Here is a 24,349-nt window from a genome sequence, read left to right on the forward strand (position 1 = left end):
TTGTGTGTGACAAAAGTCACTATATTTTGGATATTTATTGATCAAAAATCAAATTAACAGATGATTAAATGAATGGTTAGTTTCTCCATGTACAAGGCACTGAGGTATTTCAGTCTGACAACTCTCATCAAATCTTTTACTGCATATATGAAACTTTTAGTATATTTTTTCAGTTAGCTTTTTTTGTCTTTGTGTTAACACCATGGCCACATTTAAAATTGCAGCTAAACATTATCTCACAAAACGACTCTTTGGTTTAAACTAAATATGGAAATATAAGAATTCTTCCATTGCCTAAAACCCTCAATACAGACAATGAGGAACAAGGCTGTCGTGAAGCTAAAAGTGGTACAAGCCAAAGGGTAGAAAGAAAACAGCAAGCTACATTTGTGCTAATCCTTTCTTCCTCTCTCTGTATGCCACTCTTCAGCCTGTGTCAGCTGTAGCCGGCTGGCTGAGAGGCAGTTAGCCCCGGTTAGTCCCTCATCTGCATAATCAATATGACAACCTTATTTTTCTGATGCAAACAGGATTTTGCCGCTGAGCTGTGTTTGTAGATGTGTGTGAGTGCCCAGCCTGCTTCTGGCCAGCCTCAGTCATGCCCCTCTTTAGCCTTAATTAGATTAGGTGCGATTATCCCAGCTCTACCTTACAAGTGTACAGGCGGGATAAAGTGTCCACAAAGGGCCGCCTGTCACAGGGAGCGGGCTCTGGTCGGCAGGTTATCAGGGTCCAGGGAGACACACCGCGGACATTGTTATTCATATCATCTCCACACCATTTTCTATGGTGCCTTTTTCACTTCTCTTCGTGCACTGATCCCCCTACCCCCCGACCCCCTTCCATGTCTGTGGTGTCAAACTGGCGTAATCACTCGCCAGTGTAAGTCTCTCTTTTTTCTCTCTTTCTGTCCGTCCGTCAGAAGACAAAACAACATGGCCCCAAGCGCTCTGCAGTCTGGCCTACAGGGAGAGATGTCAGGAGTGTGTGTGTGTGTGTGTGTGTGTGTGTGTGTGTGTGTGTGTGTGTGTGTGTGTGTGTGTGTGTGTGTGGACTTCAAGGAAAAGTGGTACAAAGAAATGTTAACCCACGTCTCCCACTAATGCTAATAGACGAACGAGCGTAGCCCAGGCTTACATGTACACACAGATCACAGATGCTGAGGACAGAGTGGTTGAAACAAAAGACCATTTCAATTCAAGTGTAGAAAATGTTATTAGTTTCCTGTTCGCCTTTTGGACAATATTATCATCTAGAGAAACTTGGCTTCTTTTGTTTCTACAAAAAAAGGTTTTTGTAGAAACAACAATATTCTTTTTACAAAAACTAAAGTAGTATGGTATCATAAAGTATATTTTTGGCAGTCTTACCCAAGAAATAAAATGAAATGATCCCCAGTTCTACCAATCACTGCATTTATAAACAGAGATATATCAGAGGACAATATGTAGCATGGATTTATAAAAACGTCTCTCCTGCACACACTCAACTTAACTGCGGCATATGTTTACCTGCAAAAATGCCATAACATTGGCTCCAACAGCTTATTTTCGTTCTGATTAATATACGTTTAAAAAAGTTATTCGCCACGGTTTCATTTTCTGAAACACTCGACTATTTCCTTTAAAAAAAAAAATCCATATTGAGCCCAGCACTGACATAATTCAGTTGGTGTGCATTGATGACTTCGTATATGGAGAAGAAAAAGGGGAATTATTTGTCCCACTGTTGATTAGACAGCATTGCACAAGATATTTATACACAACAGTGCACTGTTTCCATGCTGTCAGATGTGGGCACAGACAAAGGCAGAAAAGAACTAGAGGCAGGCAATAATAAAGAAAAAGGGATACATGGCGGTAAGATTCTTTGAATAAAGAAAGCTAAATGGGAACCTGTTAAGAAAGAGAAGTGCATGGGAGGGCAGAGGAATAGAGGAACGTTTCTCAGAATTAATAAATCACTTTTTTTCATTCATTGTTTTTGGTCCAAAATTAACGATTCAAGGCAATTTAAAGCGAGAAAAAGAGAAAATACACTTGAGTTACATTTTGGGAGTTCTGTCTCATAATGCATAACCATAATATCATGTTTCTTCGACAACATGTGTAATATTGTGACAAATACAAATAATAAACTAATCCTAGTCACTCAATCCTACAGTATGTATAATTGACATATCATTATAGCGAATAAGACTACATATGCTCTACTGGCAAAATATGGATATCAGAAATAAGTAATCAGTGTGTGTGTGTGTGTGTGTGTGTGCGTGTGCGTGTGTGTGTGTGCGCCAGTAAGTGAGACACAGCGTAAAATAACTCTATTAGAGAACTGCAGGGACGAGGCTGGCGAAAGAGCAACACGGAGCACATGAGAGTGAAGGAGAGCAAGAGTGAGTGAGACATTAGTGCAAATGAATTAAACATCGGGCCAGAGATCTAAACTTCTGCTGAAATAGTGTCAGGCTAAACGGGTGGGAGGAGAGGGAGAGAATGAGAGGAAGGGGTGAGGATTCATAACTTTCCCGTGGCTATTCAATGTTCAATATGAGTTGTGTATCAGTGACATAAATAAGTACTCCCATCCATCAGTCATCACAATCAAGCGTACACAAGCTTGTGTGATTGGTAACTGCGCACATAACTCTTTTGTTTCATTTCTGGTGAGAGAAAATGAAAAGAAAAATGGCGGCCGATCTGAAATCTCCACTGAGAAGGATTGTTATATGTTCCTCTCAGGCAATATTTACTTCCACAACTGAGTCATAGTACTTAACGGTATGTATGGAGCGCTGTTTACCCAGTCTGAAGGAGGTATTCTTGTAATGATCAATGCCATTAGGCAAGACCTGCAGAGCTATATTTCTGAGGTCAAATGCATGACGAAAGGTGCTCGCAGCTCACTGAAACCTCGCCTCTGCTCCGTGTGTTTGTATCTCTCTTCTCCTTGTTACTTTGTCTGCTCTCTCCAACTAAAAAGAACATCCCTCTATATAATGTATTCTCACTCTCAGCCTTCCTCATAAAGACTTCAGTCAACACCTTTCCTTGCCTCTGGTGCAGATGAATAAGCAGTGGAGCCTGGAGAAAATTAAACATTAACGGTGTGTCTCTTTTACACATCATTCTCCATAACAATCTTGTCTTTTAGCTAGCCTTCCTGCCTTCACCAGCACTCTGCTTCCTGCGAACAAAACGACCCGGCTTTTCAACGGAAAGAGAGAGAGTAAACACTGAGGGCAGAAAAGCATATTTTGTCGACAAGCACATTTACATAACCCTCCTAAATTGTAGCTGGCCTGTCATGTTTGCTGCTCATAACCTGCTGCCTATAATCCTGCCTGCATCCTCTTCTGATCCACAAAGCGGAGCAGCCAGCCACTTCAACATCCGCCAGGACTGCCATCACTAGCTGCTGCTACTGCGAAGACAGGCCCGTAAAGAGAGGAGGAGGGAGAAGGGAGGAGAGGAGAGAATAAAAGAGAGGAACAGGGTAATTGGATTGGGGGGAATCTTCTATTTGGCCGGGTCTAGTCTCTGTCATCACGCTCCAGGCCTGGCTTCGCTCAGTGCCTACAGCAGGTCTCAAACACATCAACACACACATAGACACAACACACACACAACTCTAGGCGGCATTGAATTGCTACCCGGTTCAGGAGGCAGACTGTCCTGTGCACCGCTAAAGCCTGCAGGGTGCCTAGTGTGTGTGTTTTATTATGTGTGTGAGTGTTTGCATACTCCTCTAACAACTCACTAAATGGTTAAACAGATTACAGAGCGCACTAAGTGGATTGTCACAGCTCTCTATCACTCGCTCAGGGTGTCTCTCCTGCGATTAAATGTGGCCAAATTTCTCTCTCTCTCTCTCCCTCTCTCTCTCTCTCTACACACAGAGAGAAATCTGCAAACAGAACAGACTAGAGTGAGGTCATTCTCAGGCATAGACAATATTTCCTACAGTAACTGACTGTCAGTACGACAGAAAAACTGTCTGTGATTCTTCTCAGCTGCGCTTAAGCTTTCCTGATACTCATATACTCATATTGAATGCTCATTATGGCAGTGTGGCGTATTATACTGAATACATATATTACATCTGGATCAAATGTTAAATGTATTTGTCAATATGTTTCCTTATAAGAACTATGGCCAATTAAATATTAGCAAACTTGAATAAAACAAATCATTTTATGAAGAAATTATTATTATTTGGAATGCTGTTTATTAATTTGAAAATTGCAACAAGCCTTACATATTCAGGAGGTAACTTTAATGTAACGACCGTACATTTTTTGATTTTTACAATGTGTTATGCGTCTAAGCCATGAGACTGTCACTCTGCTTGCATGGACAAAGTCAAGTCTATCAAATTGTTGGTTGATTGAAAGATTGTTTGATTTTTTCAAAATATGATATTGCAGAAAGAAAGGACGTATAAAAACAAATACAATATATATCCCCAAAGTAAAGCAAAAATTATACTTTCCACACTTTATAATTAGGAAGGGTCCAAGTGAGTCATTTTTGCTCATGACCATAAATTAGACCATCTACTCAGTATATGTGTGAACAAGCTGGCATATGCTGTGTTCTCGTCTATATTGGGGTTCATTTGGCATTTAAAGGAAGAGCCATTCAAAGTCACCTTTACTCCCGGGCCAACTGGGCACTACCGACGAGCCTTTCACATGACAGGGAGTTGATGATTGAGAGCTGAAATAAAGATGAATGCAGACTGATTAAAATCATATGGTATATAGCTAAAAGTTGCCTAGACATTCTTCAAGAATAGATAAGCTTACAGTTATAGTTCTTATATGTTCACCCATTTCCTGCCTTAAACAAAACACACAGGTCAGATGACACACATTTAGCCTGATGAAAGAAACATGTAAGTCCTGCATCAGTGTTTATCTATGTGTTTTTGTTTGTGCGTGTGTGTAAATAAATGTTTATCAGGTGAAGATCGAGTTTATGTGGCGAGGCTGTTTTGTTTCCAATCTATGCTCATTATCTGTGCAGAAAAATAACAGCTAATGACTACATACAGCCATGGGCCAACAAAAGTACAGCTGCACCGCTCTGTGTGCGCATATGTTTGTCTATTGGGATCTGTGTGTGTGTGTGCGTGTGTGTGCGTTTGTTGTCCAGCCTTTGCATGCAGGCATCACTTCTATTTCACCCACCCTCATCCATCCAGAGCCCCCACCCAAACCACATGCACTAGCAGGCAAATACACACAACTACAGACACACATGCACACCGACTCCTCTGCAGCTTCACCCATGTCTCCTCTTGCTCCTGGCCACTAGGCTACCCCCCTTGACGCACACACAAATAATACACACACTTACAGCTCATTGATTTAAGTCAATGTGAGTGTATCCTAACCTTCCGAGGACAGTGTTTGAAGTCTCTCTTACTTCCCCAGACCCACACCCAGAGCCAGACACAGCCTAGAGAACTGCAAGAGTGAAGGCAAACACACACATATATTTAAAACACACATACACACACATAGTAGCAGTAGCAGCAGTAGCAGTCAGTGGTCCCATCCACACCACCCATACACACACTCCCACAAGGCTGAGAGGATGCCGCAGGCAGGGGCTACATAAGTGCAAACACACACACACAAACACACTTACTTTCTCTGTGTATTACCAACACTAATGAGCTGATAGATGTTGAACAGAGGCAAAGAAGCAGACAATCATTTCCTCAGAGTGAGGCAAGGAGGGAGAGAAAATCAACAGCAGTGAGCGTGAATGTGTGTGTGCTCGTGTCTGGGGTCTTGTTTTATTTTCTCTCTGCCTCACAGCCTCTAGGCTTCCAGAGGTTAAGGCTGAGCGATGGAGCAGAGCTAGCCAAACCGGGGCCTGCGGGTCCTGCCGGGACCCCTGCAGAGAGGCTGGGTTCTGTTTAGCTTGTCAGGGGAAAACACAGTAATGAGAGGAATTACTACACCATCACATTCGCAGAGAGATGGGAACGGGCAGGTTGGTGGGGACGGCTCTATGGACAAACGTGTCAAGAAGATGTGTTTTATTTGAAAGATTTAGAAAATAAACTTCACCCTCATAGAATGAGCTATTTTAGAATTGTGAACAATGGATGCAGTGTAAGTGCAACCCCCCACTAGCAGACAAAAACACTCCTAAATTATTCTCTGATAGACAAAGACATCAAAAAAGGCTTCAATGAAAGGTAGGCAGTCATTTAGTTTCCTTAACCCTAAGCTCATTATACCAACTCCAGTTTTACATGCAAAGGGAAAAGACGGCTCTCTGATATCATGAGAGGTCTCCACACTGCCCTCTGTGCCTCCGCTGCCCAGACCCTGCCCATTTCACACTCAAATGACATGAAATTGAGTCAGATGGACCAACAGTCCTCCCGTGACCCGGCACAGACAAGGAGTTCAGCCTAATTGGACAGACCTCTCTGATTGAGGATGTGGCGTAAGGCAGCCAGCCCACGTTCTTCCACTGCCTTAGTGATCGGATACAGAGGAAAGAAGGAGGTCGACTGCCGAAGGGAATGGGGTGAAGACTTCTTTTGAAAGCAGAACAATTCTTTGACGAAAGAGTTGAGTTGGGGGAGAACATGGATAAGGAAAAGAGCGTAAGCATACCTGTGTGCATGAACCCTATGAGCAAAAAATAAACAAAACTGGGCTTTGACTGCACCCCACCCATACAACAGCCACTTTCATTTTAGCCTGATCAAATACTGATTTCCTGCACAATTAAATATCATATCAAAAGACAAAAAAAAAACACGTTCTGTGGAGAAACAACCATTTGTTAAATGTAGATTCTACTTAACTTCTCATTAATTACAGGTGGGAATTGGGTCTGAACATCAGGTGAAGAATGCTGCTACATTCAAATGTTGCTTCTGTCAATGATCTGCCTGGGGGCAGATGTGCACTCGTCAACACAACACTCAGTTTGCCTCCCCCTGCTTTGATTTAGGAATTAAACAATTACAAATATTGTTCCTAAAATGAAATCCGACCTGACTCGAGCCACACAAAGAGACCGTATCAGATTGAAAATCTAAGCTAAGTTATGTGTATGTGTGTAAATGTATACACCATTCATCAACAATAGTTTTTTCAAGGGCAACAAGGAGGAGATAAGTCAGTATTTGCTCATCTTTCTAATTTGTCCCTGGTATATTTCAGTGAATCCCAAGGGGCACATGGAAATATTGTTGAGTAGCTCAGCTAATTAGAAAAAATGATTTTAAAAATCCACATTTTCGGGTTAAGGAGGCAAATAAACATCCACATAGGATTACAAATTGGTGTGGGGCTGATCCTTAGTAACAGTTTTGTCAAAATACCCAATTAACTGCCAGCCTGCCTCCGTTCCCCACCAACCTGTGTCAGATATATTAACACTAATGCTTGCTGTTGAGAGTGCATCAAAAATAACTAGCAAGTGAGAAGAAAAACATGTATGCCTGGATATTAAATAAAATACAAAACAGATATTGTACCAACATCCATTATCTGCATTAAATGACATCCAGTATCTTATTGCATGCAATTCTTTTGAAACATGGCGGGGGGTGCTGATGACTGATCTGATAGGGCTGTGGGGGTATGTCAAATACATAAAAAGGTTTGACTCAATGCTGAATGTGCAATATAAACTATACACAAGGAAGCCTTCTTCTTGGGAAATCTATGAATGAAAAGAAAAACAGCAACAAACACACAAAGACGTTTAAGGGCTGGTTAAATTCTAAAAGAGACGTCTTATTTTCTCTGTTTAAATACGAAGCCAGAGGATTAAAAAGAGCAAAGCAGACCTACTGACCCTGTACACTAGTCAGGGTAAACACATACAACACACACACACCACACACACAACCCTACAATCACCCACTTACCCTTTGCCACTGGTGAAAGGCAACACGATCTCTTAACAACAGCCCGTCTTTTTCAATAAATGTTGCATGAAAACATGCCGCTGGAGCACCAAGTTGCCTGCTGTCATACTAGAGGAGTGTTAAATGTTTAATGACGACAACACCACACACTAGCGCGCACACACAGAGTCAGTGTCAGGGTGCCGCTCTGAGGGGCCCCTCTTTCATCCTGACAGACACTATGAAGCTCCTGAGCCTCCCCCCCCCCGACCCCGCCATCAACATCGCACGGCTCCTCTCCCACCACCCAGCAAGGAAACCTGGATGTAAATGAGGTTGGAGTGTGACAGTGTGTTTGTGTGTAAGTGGTGAGGATCAGGGGCTTACATGAAGACCCTACCCCCATCACCATTAAGAGTATAGGAAGAATAGGGGAAAAGACCGAGAAAAAAGACAAACGTGGCTTGTCATAGACAGGATATACCGAAGAAAAAATATGTTTTACATATTCTTGAAACATCTTACTTCTTTCTGATGCTAAAGGAATTCTCAACTCCTCTGGGAATATCGGGGGTGTAACAGGAACATCCATGTCAGGCATCTTTTGGACGTTGCTCATGAGATTCACAGATAGACCAACGTAGTTTTACTCATTCATGTGTGGTTATAGAAACAAATTAAGTCAAATTCAAAGCGGATAAAATGTTCATGTCGCAAAATATTAAAAAAATATTATTTCTATGTAGTAATCACTTTATTTGGACTTACTGGAGCAGAGCGCTTTGTTAGTGATGAATAATATTCTAGGGGATGTCAAAATTATGTTAAACAACTAAAACAAGTATACATTTTTGAACAATCCACCCCCTCCACCCACTGCATTTCTGTCTGATAAAGAGTGAATTACAGAAGCAGGAACGTTAAAGGATCATTTAATACTGAGAAACCTGCGTGCGATAATTTGCTATACAAGATTCACATTTGATTTTATGATCAAAATTAGCAAGTTTGGCACATCAAGCAAAAAAGCAGCACAGATTTAAGAAAAACTAAGTATTTATATTTATGTATTTGTCCGACGACAAGCCAGATCCACATGGTTTAATCAAAGCTACTCCTGCATCATACCTCCACAGGTTAATGTAAATTGGAAGGCGATATATTAACACTGCCACAGGTGGAAAAACACACACACACACACACACACACACACACACACACACACACACACACACACACAACACACACACACACACACACACACACAACACACACACACCACACACACACACACACACACCACACCACACACACACACACACACACACACACACACACACACACACACACACACACACACACACACACACACACACACACACACACACACACCACACACACACACACACCACACACACACACACACACACACACACACACACACACACACACACACACACACACACACACACACACACACACACACAAAGCGCTAAGCGGGGTCAGAGATAAAAGCTGAAGAGATTCTTATCGATGCCGAAGGATATTGAAGCCTTAATATGAAAATAGATATAGTCTGCTGGCCTTACATTTCACTGTTAGCTTTATTTGTTTTTCTGATACGGATCTAAGAAAGGCAATATGTAATGGCTTCAAATAAATGGAGCACTTTTTCTTTAAAAGCAAATCTTCATGTTCTGTTCATAGTGAGAAATCCTGAGCCCTGTGGTCATCGATAAACAATAAAACCTCCATAGAACGATGAAAGTAGTGCTAAATAAATGGAAAATGCATTAAAAGGCTTTTTTGTATTATTGTAACGCATCTGTTCTATCTTTTGAACTAACAAGTATAATAAGCGTATGAATCGTTATTTGAGACCAAAAGGTTGCAATTGCAAATAAACCAAAAAAAATATTTGAATGCCAAACTTTTTCTATTTCTAAATTGTGTGCAGGTTTTCCTCAGTTATATCTACGCATCCTACTTGAAAGATACATAAATCAGTTGTGTTTAAAAAGTCACTGTCAAAAAAACATTTACCTAATTTAATGAGATACAGCACACACACTCAGTTTGACGTTGATGCACAAAGTTTTATAAATGTTTCTCAGAGCATTTTTGTCTTATGACCGTTTCTTCAGTGATACGTTGCATCATCTGATTGCACTGTTGCGTCAAGAATACATCTGAGAAATGGAGATCATATTCAGTTAGATCAAACAGTCGTTAAAAACTAAAATGCCATTTGGCTATTGCTGCATATTTCTGTAAAGTCAATCCAAAAAGCCTGGAACCCAATAATATTTTCCTTCAGACCGGACTAGGTGCAAAGTATTCAAAGCATTTTTATGTTTCACATTCACATCTATGCACATGATTGTGAAGTCCTCCGCTAGGTGACATCGGCTGACAAGAGGAAGACAGAGACGATACCAGGAGTTTTGATGCAGTTCATCTGGGGAGCTGAAGTCTCTTAAATGGACGTGTAGCAGAGCAGCTGGTCGGCACCACTCATGGGATCCATAGTCTGATACACACATCTGTGCCATTCAATATGACAGACAACAACTGGCTACCAGTCATATTACAGTGGCCTCAAATCACATTAGAGCACACTGCACTGGGGAGGAATTGAGGGTGCTATTCTGGTCGAGGCAACAAGAGCCCTCTAAGGTAGTTAGACCTGCAGCGGAGTGTACCACTGTTTAAGATCTGCTACTCCAATCCCGTTTTTAGTGGGCCTTCAGAACACATAAGATTGTCATTTACCAACACTTTTTTTTTCTTGGTTAAGCATCAAAGACATCAGAGATGCATGTGATGTTGTTACGTTTTCTAGACTTATTGCAGCTGGGTGAAAAGTGGAGTTAAAGACATCAGGCATCATATAGCGACCAAAACATTTCCTTAAAACTGAATCTGTGAAGCACTCTTATATACCATCTATTCTTATATCCCCACGACATCTTCTCTTACTAGAGGGAATTATATGACATTACAAGGCCAGTGAAGCCTGGTGCTTGATTGCAAGGGGAAATGGAGGAAGAAAGGGAACGATGGATTGATGAATGGAAGGATCAGGTGATGGATGGACGGGTGGAGGAGCGGAGACTGATCTCCATATTGAGGTCTATATTATTCTGACCAAGATATTCAGTACCTACAGTTGAGATTGAGCCGGGCCAAGCCAACACTTTTAGTGTATTTGTGTCTGTACATGTAAGCTTGCATGCACAAAGTCATTCGTCACTTACCCCTTCTTCACTGCCTTGTCTTTGCTCTTGTCTTTGTTCTTGTCCTCTCTGTCTCTTCCTCTGCCCCTGTCTCTCTCTCTCTCCTTCTCCTTTTCCCTCTCCCTCTCACGGCCCTTGCGCCGGCTCCGGTCCCGCTCCCTGCTGTGGCTGCGGCTCTTTCGGCGAGTGCGGCTGCTGCTCCTTTTGCGACTTTGGGTCACTCGTCGGCTGCGACTGCCGCTCTTACTGCGAGACCTCCGTTGGCGAGAATGGGACCTGGAAGTCATAAAACACAGGACATATTACACAGCTGTTTAACCACTGAAAGTACATTAAATAAATATCTATTTGTACTTTCTCCTCTTCAATGTAAGAGACGAGATTCTGGTATTTTCCACATACAAGTACACAAATACAATAGCAGTGTAAGATATCACCATCCTGTACTAAGTCTTAAGTTATATCCACTTCTGCATTCTTCAGTTAACCATTGCCTGTATTTCCCAAAATGCCTTACTACTAATGTGGCTGACAATGTTTCAATTAGCTTTCAGTAATGCATGTGTGTGTTAACAGTGAGAGTTGTGTGAAACAGTCATACTACGCCGATGGAGGACTTGTTAAATAGCCAGTGCAGGTGATACAGCACATTGCTTGTCGAGTAAAAGACGGTCCCTCTATGATGATTTCTACCTGAGAAGATTGTTAAAGTATGTTATGAAAAAGTCACAATATGCTAGTGTGTTCAGAAAAACAGCAGACATTAGGTCCCTTATTTATTTTAGCATTAACCTTTTTTGCTTTTATCATATATATTGATATTTTTTCGTACGGAAAGACATAAATTCAATTGCAATAAAGACTTGCAAACAGGTTTTTAGAAAAAGGATCAATAGAGCAAACTGAATCGAAACCAGAATGGACAGAATCTGCTGTAAATGAAACCCAACCCGACGCCCGACAAATCAACTTTGTGGAGATGGTGAAACGTCGGTTAACAGAACTTAAAATGAAACTCACTATGATACATTTTTCCTGGCGTGCAAAATTCATCCTTTATTGTATGGATCTAATAATACAGCTTCTGTACCATCACATACACTATGACTCAAACACACACACACGAACTGACACAGTAGAAATGGAGCCAATTAGAGGCGGGCTCAGAGGAAGGCCTGTCCTCGGTATTGATCCTGACATTGGCCCTCTGGTCTCAAAAAGATTAACAGCAGGAGATTTACTTTGTTAGTTATGACACACACACACACACACACATCATTTAGCCATCAACAAAAACTAATTGAAAGTGTAACTCATGCTTCAATAAAGTGCCATACACAGACACAAATTACCAAAACATAACGGCTCATTTATGTGTCACTGCACATGCCTATTAAAGGACCAGATCCTTCAACATATTGTGTGTGTGTGTGTGTGTGTGTGTGTGTGTGTGTGTGTGTGTGTGTATGTTACCGCATCCTGTGTCAGTGTCCATGCACATGCGTGTGGATGTGTGGGAATGATCATGATTTGAAACCCCAGTAGAAATCGGCAGCTGAGATGCCGTTATTTTCCATCATCTATCATTTTATTGATTTGTCTATAAAAACAGTCAAACCTGCTGTCCACGAGCTTTATTGCTTTCCCCCCTTTATTAGTTTGCAGTTTGGGACATCCAGAGCTGTCTCTCCCGACAGAAAACTAATCATTTTCTTCGGACGCCTGTCACCATCCTAACAGACAACACTCTGACAACTGTTGCAATCAATTAGGCCGGGCTGATCCGGATCACTGGAGAGTAGCTGCACTAGTTCAAGGTCTCCAAAACAGATACTCTCTTTGAAAAATAACCCAAAACTAAAAAAGATATTTGCAGATTTTTTTGAAACCACAGAAGTGCAATCTGCAGAAAGCTAGTTCAAGAGCAGGACAATGAAAACATCTCCTTCAGAACATACTGTAGTGAATATAGTATACTTGAAATGTTAGTTTTATGTTGATGTTGAAATTCAGGACTAAAACATGAAAGATCAGCAGTCAAGCAAACACAGAAAATATTCATGTGTAGTCTGTCGTACTTAAATGTCTTATTTAACAAACCTTTAAGATTCAACTGTCACAGAAGACAAAAACGTAATAAATATATTATCAAAAGAAGGGCTGCAACTATTAGTTATCTATTAATCTGCCTGTATTTTTTTTTAGTCATCACATTTAAAAAGCTTTAACAAGATACATGTGGAATTATTTATTGCAAAAACTATTAATTGAATATCAAAATATTTGTTGTCACATCTAATCATTGGAGCTCTAGTCAAGACCTATACACTTTTGGTATTGCTTAAAGAAAAAAAACATGCATGATTAATCATTTATCAGAATAGTTACGGCAGGCTAATTGATCGGCTTATTGTTTTAGCTCCAGTTAAAATACAACCACATTATTTGAGCAGTTGCAGCGCTACTCTTTTTTTCCCGCCATTATTAACTTCTCCTGCAGTAAAGCCCGTCTCGTTGCATTTTGCTGAACAGCCAGGTACTAAAGCAGACACCCTGGAGTGATGATCACAAATAATTACATATCTGATTCAGAGGTGAAAGCAGTCATCAGGAAATTTGATATAGCATATTGAATACAGTGTTTATTGGAGCTACGATTAGGCTTGTCAGAGAATCACAGCTAATGGAAAAAAGAAAAAGAAAAACATTGGCGTTTTTGGGGTTTGGAGTCTCCAGGCGAGATAATCCATCAATGGCCCAAACAGACTTTGGAATGAGTGGATCTATGTGTTGACAATGCCTGCGTATGTTTGTAATCAACAGTACATGAGGGGAAATATAACAGAGTTTCTCTGTTCCCAACCAAAGTCTTGTATTTACAGCCAAGCAAATTGTGGCCAGAAGCAGCAGATGCAATAAACACAATCTCTCTCTTTCTCTCTCTCCGTCTCTCTCCGTTTCTCTCCGTTTCTCTCTCCCTCTACCTCTGATGGCAAAGAAAACAGCCCACTTCTGGGGTGTGCAGCAAATTAAATTTACTGTAGTTAATAGAGTGAGCCTATGCTGCTAAATGTCAATTTCCTGACCAAGTCCTTCCCCTTGGAGAATGATTAGCTAATTTGGGCTGGGGATAAATGGGCTAATGCAGGACACACACAGATAAACAGCCACAGTTGGACCCCATGCCAAGCCCTTCCTCTGCTTTACATTTCATTGGCCTTATTATCTCCAGGGAAAATGGGTCCCCCTATGGCCTAAACATATTTTCATTTCTAATAAAAGGCCCTTGCTGGTTTCCCCCACGTACAAACCCCCCTCGCATATGCACTGCTCCCACACCGCCTCCTTCCTCCATTCCCTCGTTTCACAGCCCAATCCATTAAATCGGAGCTCTGCAATTGGCTGGGACCGTTTTCCTGGTGAATTATCAATAGAGTAATTATGCTGCATGTTGGGAGCCGGGCTGAAGCTTATCGCCGCTGACCCCCCGGTGTGCGCCAGGATATGATCCCTCACCACAGCCCATTGGGGTAATTATGTGGTCGGGTGTGAAGCTGGATGGTGTGTTACCCTTATCGGACTGTATTCTATTTCTGTTTTCATTGAAAATTGGACATTAATGGCTACGCGATACCACTAGTGTCAGATACAGGTGGACGTCTCCAATGGAATCTGACCCTATTTAAATCATTATTCATACTACGCGGTGTAGGCACGGGGAACACATGAATACACACAAATAGACCAATTATCCTCACTGTTCCTTTAACCTTATCTTCCCAGTATTTATATTGTTTCTTCGTTTCACCATCCACCATCCTCTGTTGGGAGGAAAAAACAAAGTTCATGTCCATATTATATTTGTCCGGTGGCAGAAAAACATCCCACAGCAAGTGAAGTTCTGAGTGATGCCCCGTGCGGCATGTCTGTCCATTAGGCCAGTGTGGCGCGGCAGTGATTAATGGCAATGTAACTTTAACCCTATCGCATTTCATTGGACGCTGACGACAGTGACCTCTGCCTGACCAGTCTTTCTACCAACAATACACTAAGCTAGAGAAGATATATGAGGAAAGATAGACTTACAGGTGTAGTGGTGTGTTTCAAGATCCCCGTGTCTCAGTTTCCAAATAAAAACAAATTATAAGATCATAATATTGAAATTCATTTTATTTCTTTAATTGAAAATGTTGCATCTTAACATCGATTTGACTGTGTTCATTTACAAGTGTCTCTACCTTCTATTGCACATATTGTATTTGTCTTTTTTCTGAAAAGTGACCCCAGAGTTATCTGAGCATATATTATTTTTAGCTTAATAAGCAGTACATGCTAGTAAAATATAATAAGTTTGTCATTTTAACAAAGATAAAACAAAAGAGTTTCAACAAATACACATTTTGTGACTCTTTTTGCAGTATCCAGGTAGCTTTTTATTAAGAGCCGAAATAGTTATTGTCATTCGTCTATGAAATAAGTGCAAAATTATGAGAGTCATAATGTGCATTCAAACAATAGTAACGGTGTAATGTTGGACAGACTACATAGAGATGGCACCATATACAATTTGTTAAAATGTAAAGCACACACACACACACACACACACACACACACACACACACACACACACACACACACACACACACACACACACACACACACACACACACACACACACACACACACACACACACACACACACACACACACACACACACACACACACACACACACACACACACACACACACACACACACACACACACAACTTTTCCGAGCAACAGACAGATTGAAAAAGAAACGGGCCTATTGAAAGAGAGCAGATCTATATTTGAAGAACTTCATTAATGCGCTGTTCCCCGCCGAGTTATTTCCAGTGACAGAGCACACAGCAGCAGCTTCATGTTCAAGTTAAAAGTCACTTTTCTTTTTTCTGCCATTTCAATGTGTCCAAAAGCACCTTGAGTGAGCAATGTGCATTTCCTGCTGCCAAAAGACGTGGAAAACAGCTGTTCCTTCCCAACGCTGCCTGCTGAATGGAATGCAAATATGTTAACCATCCAGAATGTATTACTTTTGAGTGCTCTTCAAACGCAACGGCAGACACAAGTTTAATTTATGATATTCCTCTAATTATAAGAGCTGTTGAAATCATTTCCCAAGCTGCTTCCTCCTTCCAAGCAGCCATATTATCTGTTCCCTTGGTTCACAGCACATGCAAGCAAACAAACACACACAGATACACACACAGTCATCCACCATGCTCACCCACACAGAAACATAAATATACACACAGAAAATAACACACAAGGAATCACTGTAAAGTAGCTGATTGTGAGCACAATTAACACAGCAAAGACGGAGCTTGAAAGACTCACAGAAATGTTTTTTCTCAGTCCCCCTCAGCTTCATAAAAGCAATGTTTAGATTTGTCATAATCTTCAGTTTGCTTTTAATTTAGCAGTCAACACAAACGTTTGCAATGCCCTGCTATGCTGTGAAGCAGAAATGAGACGCCATGCAGGCCACCCACTCACTGCCCCCCCCCCCCCCCCCATACCCAGCCAGACCCTCACACACACGGTTACAGCCACAAGCCACAAGGTCAAGTCATTTAGAAGAGTTCAAAGGCCTTCACAGTCCCCTCAGATCTATATAAACCTAAAACGGCCAGACAACGATGAGGGAAAAGCCGACTTTCTGCACTAAGATGTGGTTTCCATGTCGCTGCGCGCCCATGTGTTGATTACCCGCCGTCTTCATTGGCGCATATGCCCAGTGTCACTCAGCCTCCCCATCGCAATCCTAAACTTGGCCGTCTGGTGTGCACTCGCGACCTTTGACCTCCGTGCAGCCCAAGCTCGACATGACACCCATTAGCAGCTGGAGCCGAGGGGGGCCCCGGCTCAGCCACTCAGCCCAGACACAAGGTCAACAGAAGGTCACACTTAGACTAGGTGCTAACTTGCCAACTCGCTCGCAGCCACTCACGCAATTGAAACCTACTTTTTCCCTCCTTTCCATCCATCAAGGCACAGGACAATTAGTTACCCCGAGTTAGGAGAGAGTTGTTTTGGTTGTCATTGCCTCCATCTGTAGGAGGGTGGAAAGCAGGGAGGGAGAAGGAGTTGAAGGACTGTGAGGGGGGGGGGAGAGAAGAGGTGAAGGACAGCAGAGGTCTTATCCCAGAAGTAAGAATAAGATAAAGAGGTATGGGTTTAAAAAAAAGTTGGGGAGTCAAGTACAACCACGGTAAAGAAAAAAGCAGGAGAATGAAAAGGGAAGAAAAAACGATTGGGACTGAAGGAGAGGACAGAGCAGACAGCCGTGCTTCACATCAAGCTGGCTCCAATTAGCAGGTGTGCTCTCAGACGCTCGCTCTCCCTCTCTCTCTGGTCAGGGAAGATGTATTTTTCTGCCTTTTATATGCATGTATTTATGAAGTGGTAGGAGATCTGAGGGCTCTTAGCATAACAGCCTTTTATTGTTTAAATGTGGACCGCTCGGCCCCGTGTGCTTAAGTGATTTAGGAACCTCACAACTCTGGTATAAGAAAAATCATAAACGCTGAGACAAACCATGTGGGTGGACTGTAAAAGGCACCGAGGAACGGGCCGACAAAAAGCAGACACACATTCCACTACTAAAGGGAAACTACACTTAATTAAACACCCAAGACACAACTGGAATAGCGCCCTGTAAAAAACTATTAGTTTCCCCTCTTCAGTGGAATAACATAAAGTTGTCTTTCGACAGAACAGAGGCTTGTCTCATAAAGAAGTTTCTAAAAATCGTTTTTTTCTTTTAAGAACTGCTGTCAAGACTGAACAAGGAGAAGGAGAAAGAGAGCGACAAACGCCGAAAAAGAGATCAAGGAATGAATATAAAGAAAAAACACTCCACCCTCTGAGGGAATAAAAAGCCTCTCCCCCCCCGCTACATCTGTCGCTTCTCGTGGTCTATACGTCCTGTCCAGTTAGAAGTAGCCAATGAATAATGCCGATTTTTCCTTTCTCTATATATAACTACACAAATATACTGATGCAGGTTACGGTCAATAAATAAACAGAAATGTTACATACATTTTGTATCTATTATATCTTTATATTATTTATTTATTTAGTTTAATCCCAAATTGTTACTGTTTAGAATTAAGGGCAGCGTTTGAGGCAGGATCCAAATGATGCCACATGCAATAATAGTATTAATGTCATTCATTACACACATGAGAGACCTGTATCTTACTTTTTCCGAGTGTCAATATCCCACAGAGTTTACAAAAAAACCTGGCAATATTCCACTCCAGTAAAACTGTTGACTGCATTTAAAATAATTACATTTTTAGTGCTTTGATTTCAAGCCAAAAATCGCCACGTTGAGTTCTCTGTTCAACCAGTCACAGAAGTGTTCTGCTCTTTGTTCAGCCAATCATTCGACAGTTGGCCACGTATCCTTTGGGCTATCCATCTATCTCCACTTCCTCCTCATGTCCTTGACTCTGCCAAAACTCGAATGGATAGACAGAAATAAAAAGGAAGACAAATTTCAAATAGAAAAACTCATGCGCATGCTGAGAAAGTGTTTCATTACTTTCAAAAAGATTGTCAAGGTTTCAGTCAAGGCGCACATGATCCTAGTTTCATTTATCTGCCATTCTCTCATTTTTCTATTCTGTTTCCACAAATAAATTACTAAATGTATGAGTGAAACCACATGCTTGAGTGTGTACGTCAGTGTGTGTGTGTGTGTGTGTGTGTGCGTGCGTCAAAAGTGAACTGACAAGTGCAGGCAGTGGTTCCATTAGCTGGCAATTTGCTCTCAAGTTGTCCTGGACGGAGAGGAGGAATGAAGGAGATTTTTTGGCAGGACAATGCATATAGCTCTGCTTAGGAAGAGTTAAGTGAGGTGCTCATACACATAGTTCTATACGCCATTATTCAACACTCCTGTAACACACACACTCTCAAACAAGCAAGCCTAAAGAGACACAGACAGCCTAAATAGAGATCAATGCCTGAAAATAAATCAGAAAGTATAAATATATTGTAAACATGCAAATATATACTTGATAAAGCCATGGAGGAATGTGTGTCAACCCTAAGTATTAGTCTGAATGTGACTGTGCCAGAATATTGTAAAGACCGACTATATAGTCCCAGAGACGATGGTGTCCATATGGTTTGGGCCCGAGCACAGAGTACAAGGTAAGCGGCCTGACTGAGGTTTGTCCATGCATGCTCTCTTAGCACGAGTCTCTACGGACCGGCTCAAAACCTGGCCACTAAATCACACACAGCACATAAACATACCTCCCTCCCTGTGTGTGTGTGAGGGTGTGTAGCATGTTTAAGAGTGAAATGAAGAAGAAGAACTGTGGACAGACGGCGGCGTTTATCTGTGCATAAATTAGGAGCAGAAGCTGTTAATTAAAAAGGGGGGGAAATAAGCACAGATAAAATAAAAACTTTGCTAATCGGCTACTTGGCAAGGTGACCTCTGAGTGCACCGGGCCTCATTCTAGGACCCGCCGCCCTGCTGGGCCGGTGGCACAAGGGGCAATGTGCAGGTTCGGCTGTGAGCAGCAGGCATCGGGTAAAGCCCCCCTCCTCTTTACTCTCTCTCTCTTATGTATCATTGTCTCTCTATCTCTCTCTCTTCCCCTCCTTCTCCGCCCAGAGCGTTATTAGACCCAGGGCTCCGCTGCGGCTCCAAACAGCTCAATGACAACACACAGGGCCTGCCAATTAGAAATAATTAGACAGTCATTTCAGTGGCAAGTCTTTTTAAGTGCATATATAACGATGCAATGATGCTTATTAGCCGGCCTGAGTCGGCGAGGACCAGGGCCTCAAACGCTTTGGCGCTGGAGAAAATAATTATGCCAGTGATCACAAAGCGAGCTGCACATCTCTGTACTTCACCTCCACACGTTTCAAAAATCCACTTCATTAGCTCCCGTAATTAATCCTCCATTAATTGCAGGAAAAGCCCAGTTTACCTCCCTTCGTTTCTAATTATCATCTTATAAATAGTTATGGTTCTAATTAATGTGTTCATTAGGCAGGATATTTCTCTCAAAGCCTTGCTGGGAGCCAAAGGTCCGGCTCAGCTCTCTCTGAAGCCTAACCAGCCAGAAGGTGAGGCCATCCTGCCTGCATTTGCTTTTATTTTACTACATTCAACCTCCTAATTGGCATTTAAAACCCAATTTGGAAGAACTTCAAGAAGCTTAAATAGGAGAGAGAGACAGAGAGAAGGCAGGAAGGAAAGAGAGAGAGATACATTTGGTGTTCATTTTCCTATGCCAGAACTAAAAGCGTTTCTGTCTCTGTCTTTCTCTCTCGGTCTGGCCAGACGGATGAGGCTTTCCACTGTCACAAAGTGAACACAATGAAGGCTGATTGCATGTATTAGTCTTTGGCATTATTGACGTTTCATTTGCAAAAACATTGAAAGTGTTTCTATAAAGAAGTGTCATACTACTATTAGGTTTCAGTCATCAAACTGTCTTTCGAAAACACATATAAAGTAACGGGTCTGCTCTCTATGATACTTCAATTAATCACAAAGATTTGCTTTCATTGATAAAGGTTTCAAAAAGGAAGATTATCCAGCACTCTCAATGATTAGAGCTGCAAACTTCAAAAAAGATTTTGCCTTTTTTGTCAAATTAAAAAACCTATACAATTGTGAAGATTTTTTATTGTACTACTAATTTATTATTGATGTATTTTGGGAATACTGAATCATGCATCTTCAAATATAATTAGGCTAATTATTTTAAGAGAAGTTAAATTAAATTATCAGATCATAATTATTTCACATTTACAATGTCATTACCTGGTACATAATTGTATTACTTATAAACACAGGTGTCCATCTCTCTTGTGTACCAGTGACATGCCATCTGATGACACACGGTTCCAGTTCCAAAATGTGTCTATTTTACAAAAATATTGAATGCCAACATCGCAACAGTTTAAGGACCCTCTGACAGAAAACAGCTACCCACCTCCGCACTCAAAAATGTGGACAAAAATAAAAATCACTGGAAAAGAAAAGCTGTTATCTTTCATCAGAAACTATTCAATTTCTTGCCAACAATTACAGCTACAGCATGTGCATTTAACACCTTCCAATTTAACCATTTATCTGGATGGCAGGTAGCACGATATACACATGTGACTTTGCTCTGATACAGAAACAGTTATTTGTATTTATTATGCAAAATGCAAGTATACTGTATGGAAATGATGTTTTCCCTACCATATCCAGATCAATCATGAAATAAAAGAGTTATGGGAGATACAGATTTTCTTCTCTTAATGACTGTATTAATGAGAATGATAAACTTGAGTGTGATTGTTCTCTCCTTTAAAAAAAAATCCCTTTCAGATTTGATTTCTGAGCCCCCGTTAGGCGGCTGATGCCCGAGAGATTCTACCATCACCCAATGTCTCAAAGCATAAAAACTACCTTTCCAGTCCAGGCTTTAACAGGCTTTATGTGTCATTACTCCCTGTTTGTTTAACAGATGGATGAAAAGAGAAAAGGGACAACTCTTTGATGTTAAACTAGGCTTTGTTTGGGACCATTGGACAAACTCCCTCATTTGATCGTCTGTGTGAAAGGACTGATGTGATGCCTTTTGTGAGGTGAGTTGTGTGTGTGTGTGTGTGTGTTACACAGTGCAGACTCTACAGCTAGGTTGCTACCCAGGGGAGTGGACTAGTGTGTTGTGAGCCTGCAGGATGGAGGGGTGCAGCGGAGTGGGGTGGGTGGAGGGAGGACGGCTTGGCAGGAGTGAGGGGTGAGGGAGGGGGGGGTTTTCCTCTGGCAGAAGAGGGGAACACTGCTTGCGGCGAGGCGCGGATGAAAGAGGCTGTCTGTGTCAGTCACTTATTCCTCCCTTTGGTAAATAAAGGTTTCTGACAACAAAGCCGAGCAGCGCTTGACTGGCCTTTACAGCAGATAAATAAAAAAGACAACAGAGAAAGAGAGTAAGACCGAGAGAGAGAGAGAGAGAGAGAGAGAGAGAGAGAGAGAGAGAGAGAGAGAGAGAGAGAGAGAGAGAGAGAGAGAGAGAGAGAGAGAGAGAGAGAGAGATACACAACAACAAACACGTTCAGATCTTACGACTGGAAGCATGTTGATTTTTATAGAGTAGAGACGACGCAGCCAAGCTAAACCAGGTCATCTTTCAGTTTAAATCAACACTTTCCAAGTCCGGTAATAGGGGAAGAAGGGAGAAAGGGCTGAATGTCATCCTGTGGAAGGGGGAGAAGGAAAGATGTTGAGAGTCTGTGATAACAGACAGACAGATGAAAAGAAATGCCAGGAGCCTGCTCTTAGATTCCAGTATAGTATAGTCTCGCCTAACCTGAAACCTTTACAAAACTATGAGAACACTAAGTAAGATACTGCCAATTTAAATTGAAAAAATATTTAAGGTTTGTTCGCATTCTTTCTCATCTTATTTCCTATCCATCAGCACCACCATTCGGGCCTTATGGTTCTCTCATAATAGCAAGATCTCAGCAGTTTGTGGAGGAAACCAGATTTCACTTGTCATGTCCTCAAAACACACTCAGGGCTGTTTCCCTTATGAAGCCAGCGACACCCGAAACCACCTGCTACATCACACACCGACTAAACTGTGTGAATAAATATATGTTGGACTAAAATACTCAGAACAATTTCCACCCTGACAGGGGAATTGCTGATCCAGGTGCAATGAAAAGCTGGGAGGCCACGCTGCTCACCCACAATAAAGTGGCTGATTTCCCTCACCCCACCCCTGTCTTCTTGCACTCCACTGCCCTTCCTTCACTCTCCTCCCCCTCTTTGACCATTACACTCCTCCCTTCAGTTCCTCACTTCAGCCCTCCCCGTTCCCAAGTCGCCTGGATGACCTTGCGCGCGCTCCATGTCGGTGCTATGCAGGAAAAAGCTATCTAGCAGATGTACGACACCTCATCTCATACAGGGGAAAATTGCTGTGTGAAATAAATACCAGGCCATCGCTCAACCACCACACACACACACACACACACACACACACACACACACACACACACACACACACACACACACACACACACACACACACACACACACACACACACACACACACACACACACACACACACACACCACACACACACACACACACACACACACCACACACACACACACACACACACACACACACACACACACACACACACACACACACACACACACACACACACACACACACACACACACACACACACACACACACACACACACACACACACACACACACACACACACACACACACACACACACACACACACACACCTCGAGTCCTGTTCTATGATCTCCAGTGCAGAAAGCTTAGCTCACGTCATGAAACTAAATCATCTAGATTAGCTCGTTCTAGACGCAGCTAAAGATGACAGGGGGGCCTAGTGGTTGTCTCTTAACCAGAAGAACAGGGCAATGATACTAGACTACTGGTCTTTAGTCAACCCTGAGCCCTGATCTCACTGTAGGAGGACAGCATAATGTGTCTAAGGGGATCACTTAAGTGGCTCATAATTATCATCATTACATTCTATGTTTCTTGTCAGGCTTAATGCAGGAGATCAGATCTAGGAGCTTCTCAGAAGATCTAGCAGGTAAACCTGGGGGTTTGTTCGTAACCCATATGAACAGGGCCGGTTTTTGGCATAGGCGACATAGGCGGTCGCCTAGGGCGCCAGATTTGGGGGGCGCTGCGCTGGTAGCTCTGGGAGGGACACAATTGTTTTGACTGTTTGCGTTCATCCTAATTTTCGGCCTTGATGTAACAACATTCATAATTAAGTAAATGTAACATCCTTTTCACCCCGGTTACACTTTTCATTTGCCCTGTACGATGGGCGCTGTAAGTGATGAAAATGGGTGATGTTGGCTTATCAGGCGCCCCCAGCTCACAGCCAAAGTGCGAGTGAGCGTGGGAGCGAGCGAGGGCGCACCGGTACCGGCGCTGTTGTTATTAGCATCTGGTGCTAGCTGCGCTAACGGATATAAGAAGAAGATGTTTCTACAACAAGGGTGGAGGAGAGCTCTCTCCTGTCAGACTGAGAGGCTCAGTGAGGTAGGACTCTGAGTGTTTAGATAGTTCACTTTAGTCTAAGTTATCTCAGTGGGTCTCAAATGTTTTGATCACAATTTATGTAGCCTAAACAAATATTTCCAA

General features: G+C 42.1%; 1 protein-coding gene across 2 annotated transcripts in view; it reads right to left on the bottom strand.

Annotated features, from left to right (window-relative positions):
- The window catches only part of rsrc1 (arginine/serine-rich coiled-coil 1), a 112,941-nt gene that overhangs the window by 78,665 nt on the left and 9,927 nt on the right, over positions 1-24,349 (bottom strand). For both annotated transcript variants that reach the window (XM_034115082.1, XM_034115083.1), the window contains exon 4: positions 11,145-11,399. In XM_034115082.1, coding sequence (XP_033970973.1) covers positions 11,145-11,399 — 255 coding nt within the window. The remainder of the gene's footprint in view (positions 1-11,144; positions 11,400-24,349) is intronic.

The sequence above is a fragment of the Trematomus bernacchii genome, unplaced genomic scaffold (genome assembly GCF_902827165.1).
Source record: "Trematomus bernacchii unplaced genomic scaffold, fTreBer1.1, whole genome shotgun sequence".
In the NCBI taxonomy this organism is placed as follows: domain Eukaryota; kingdom Metazoa; phylum Chordata; class Actinopteri; order Perciformes; family Nototheniidae; genus Trematomus; species Trematomus bernacchii.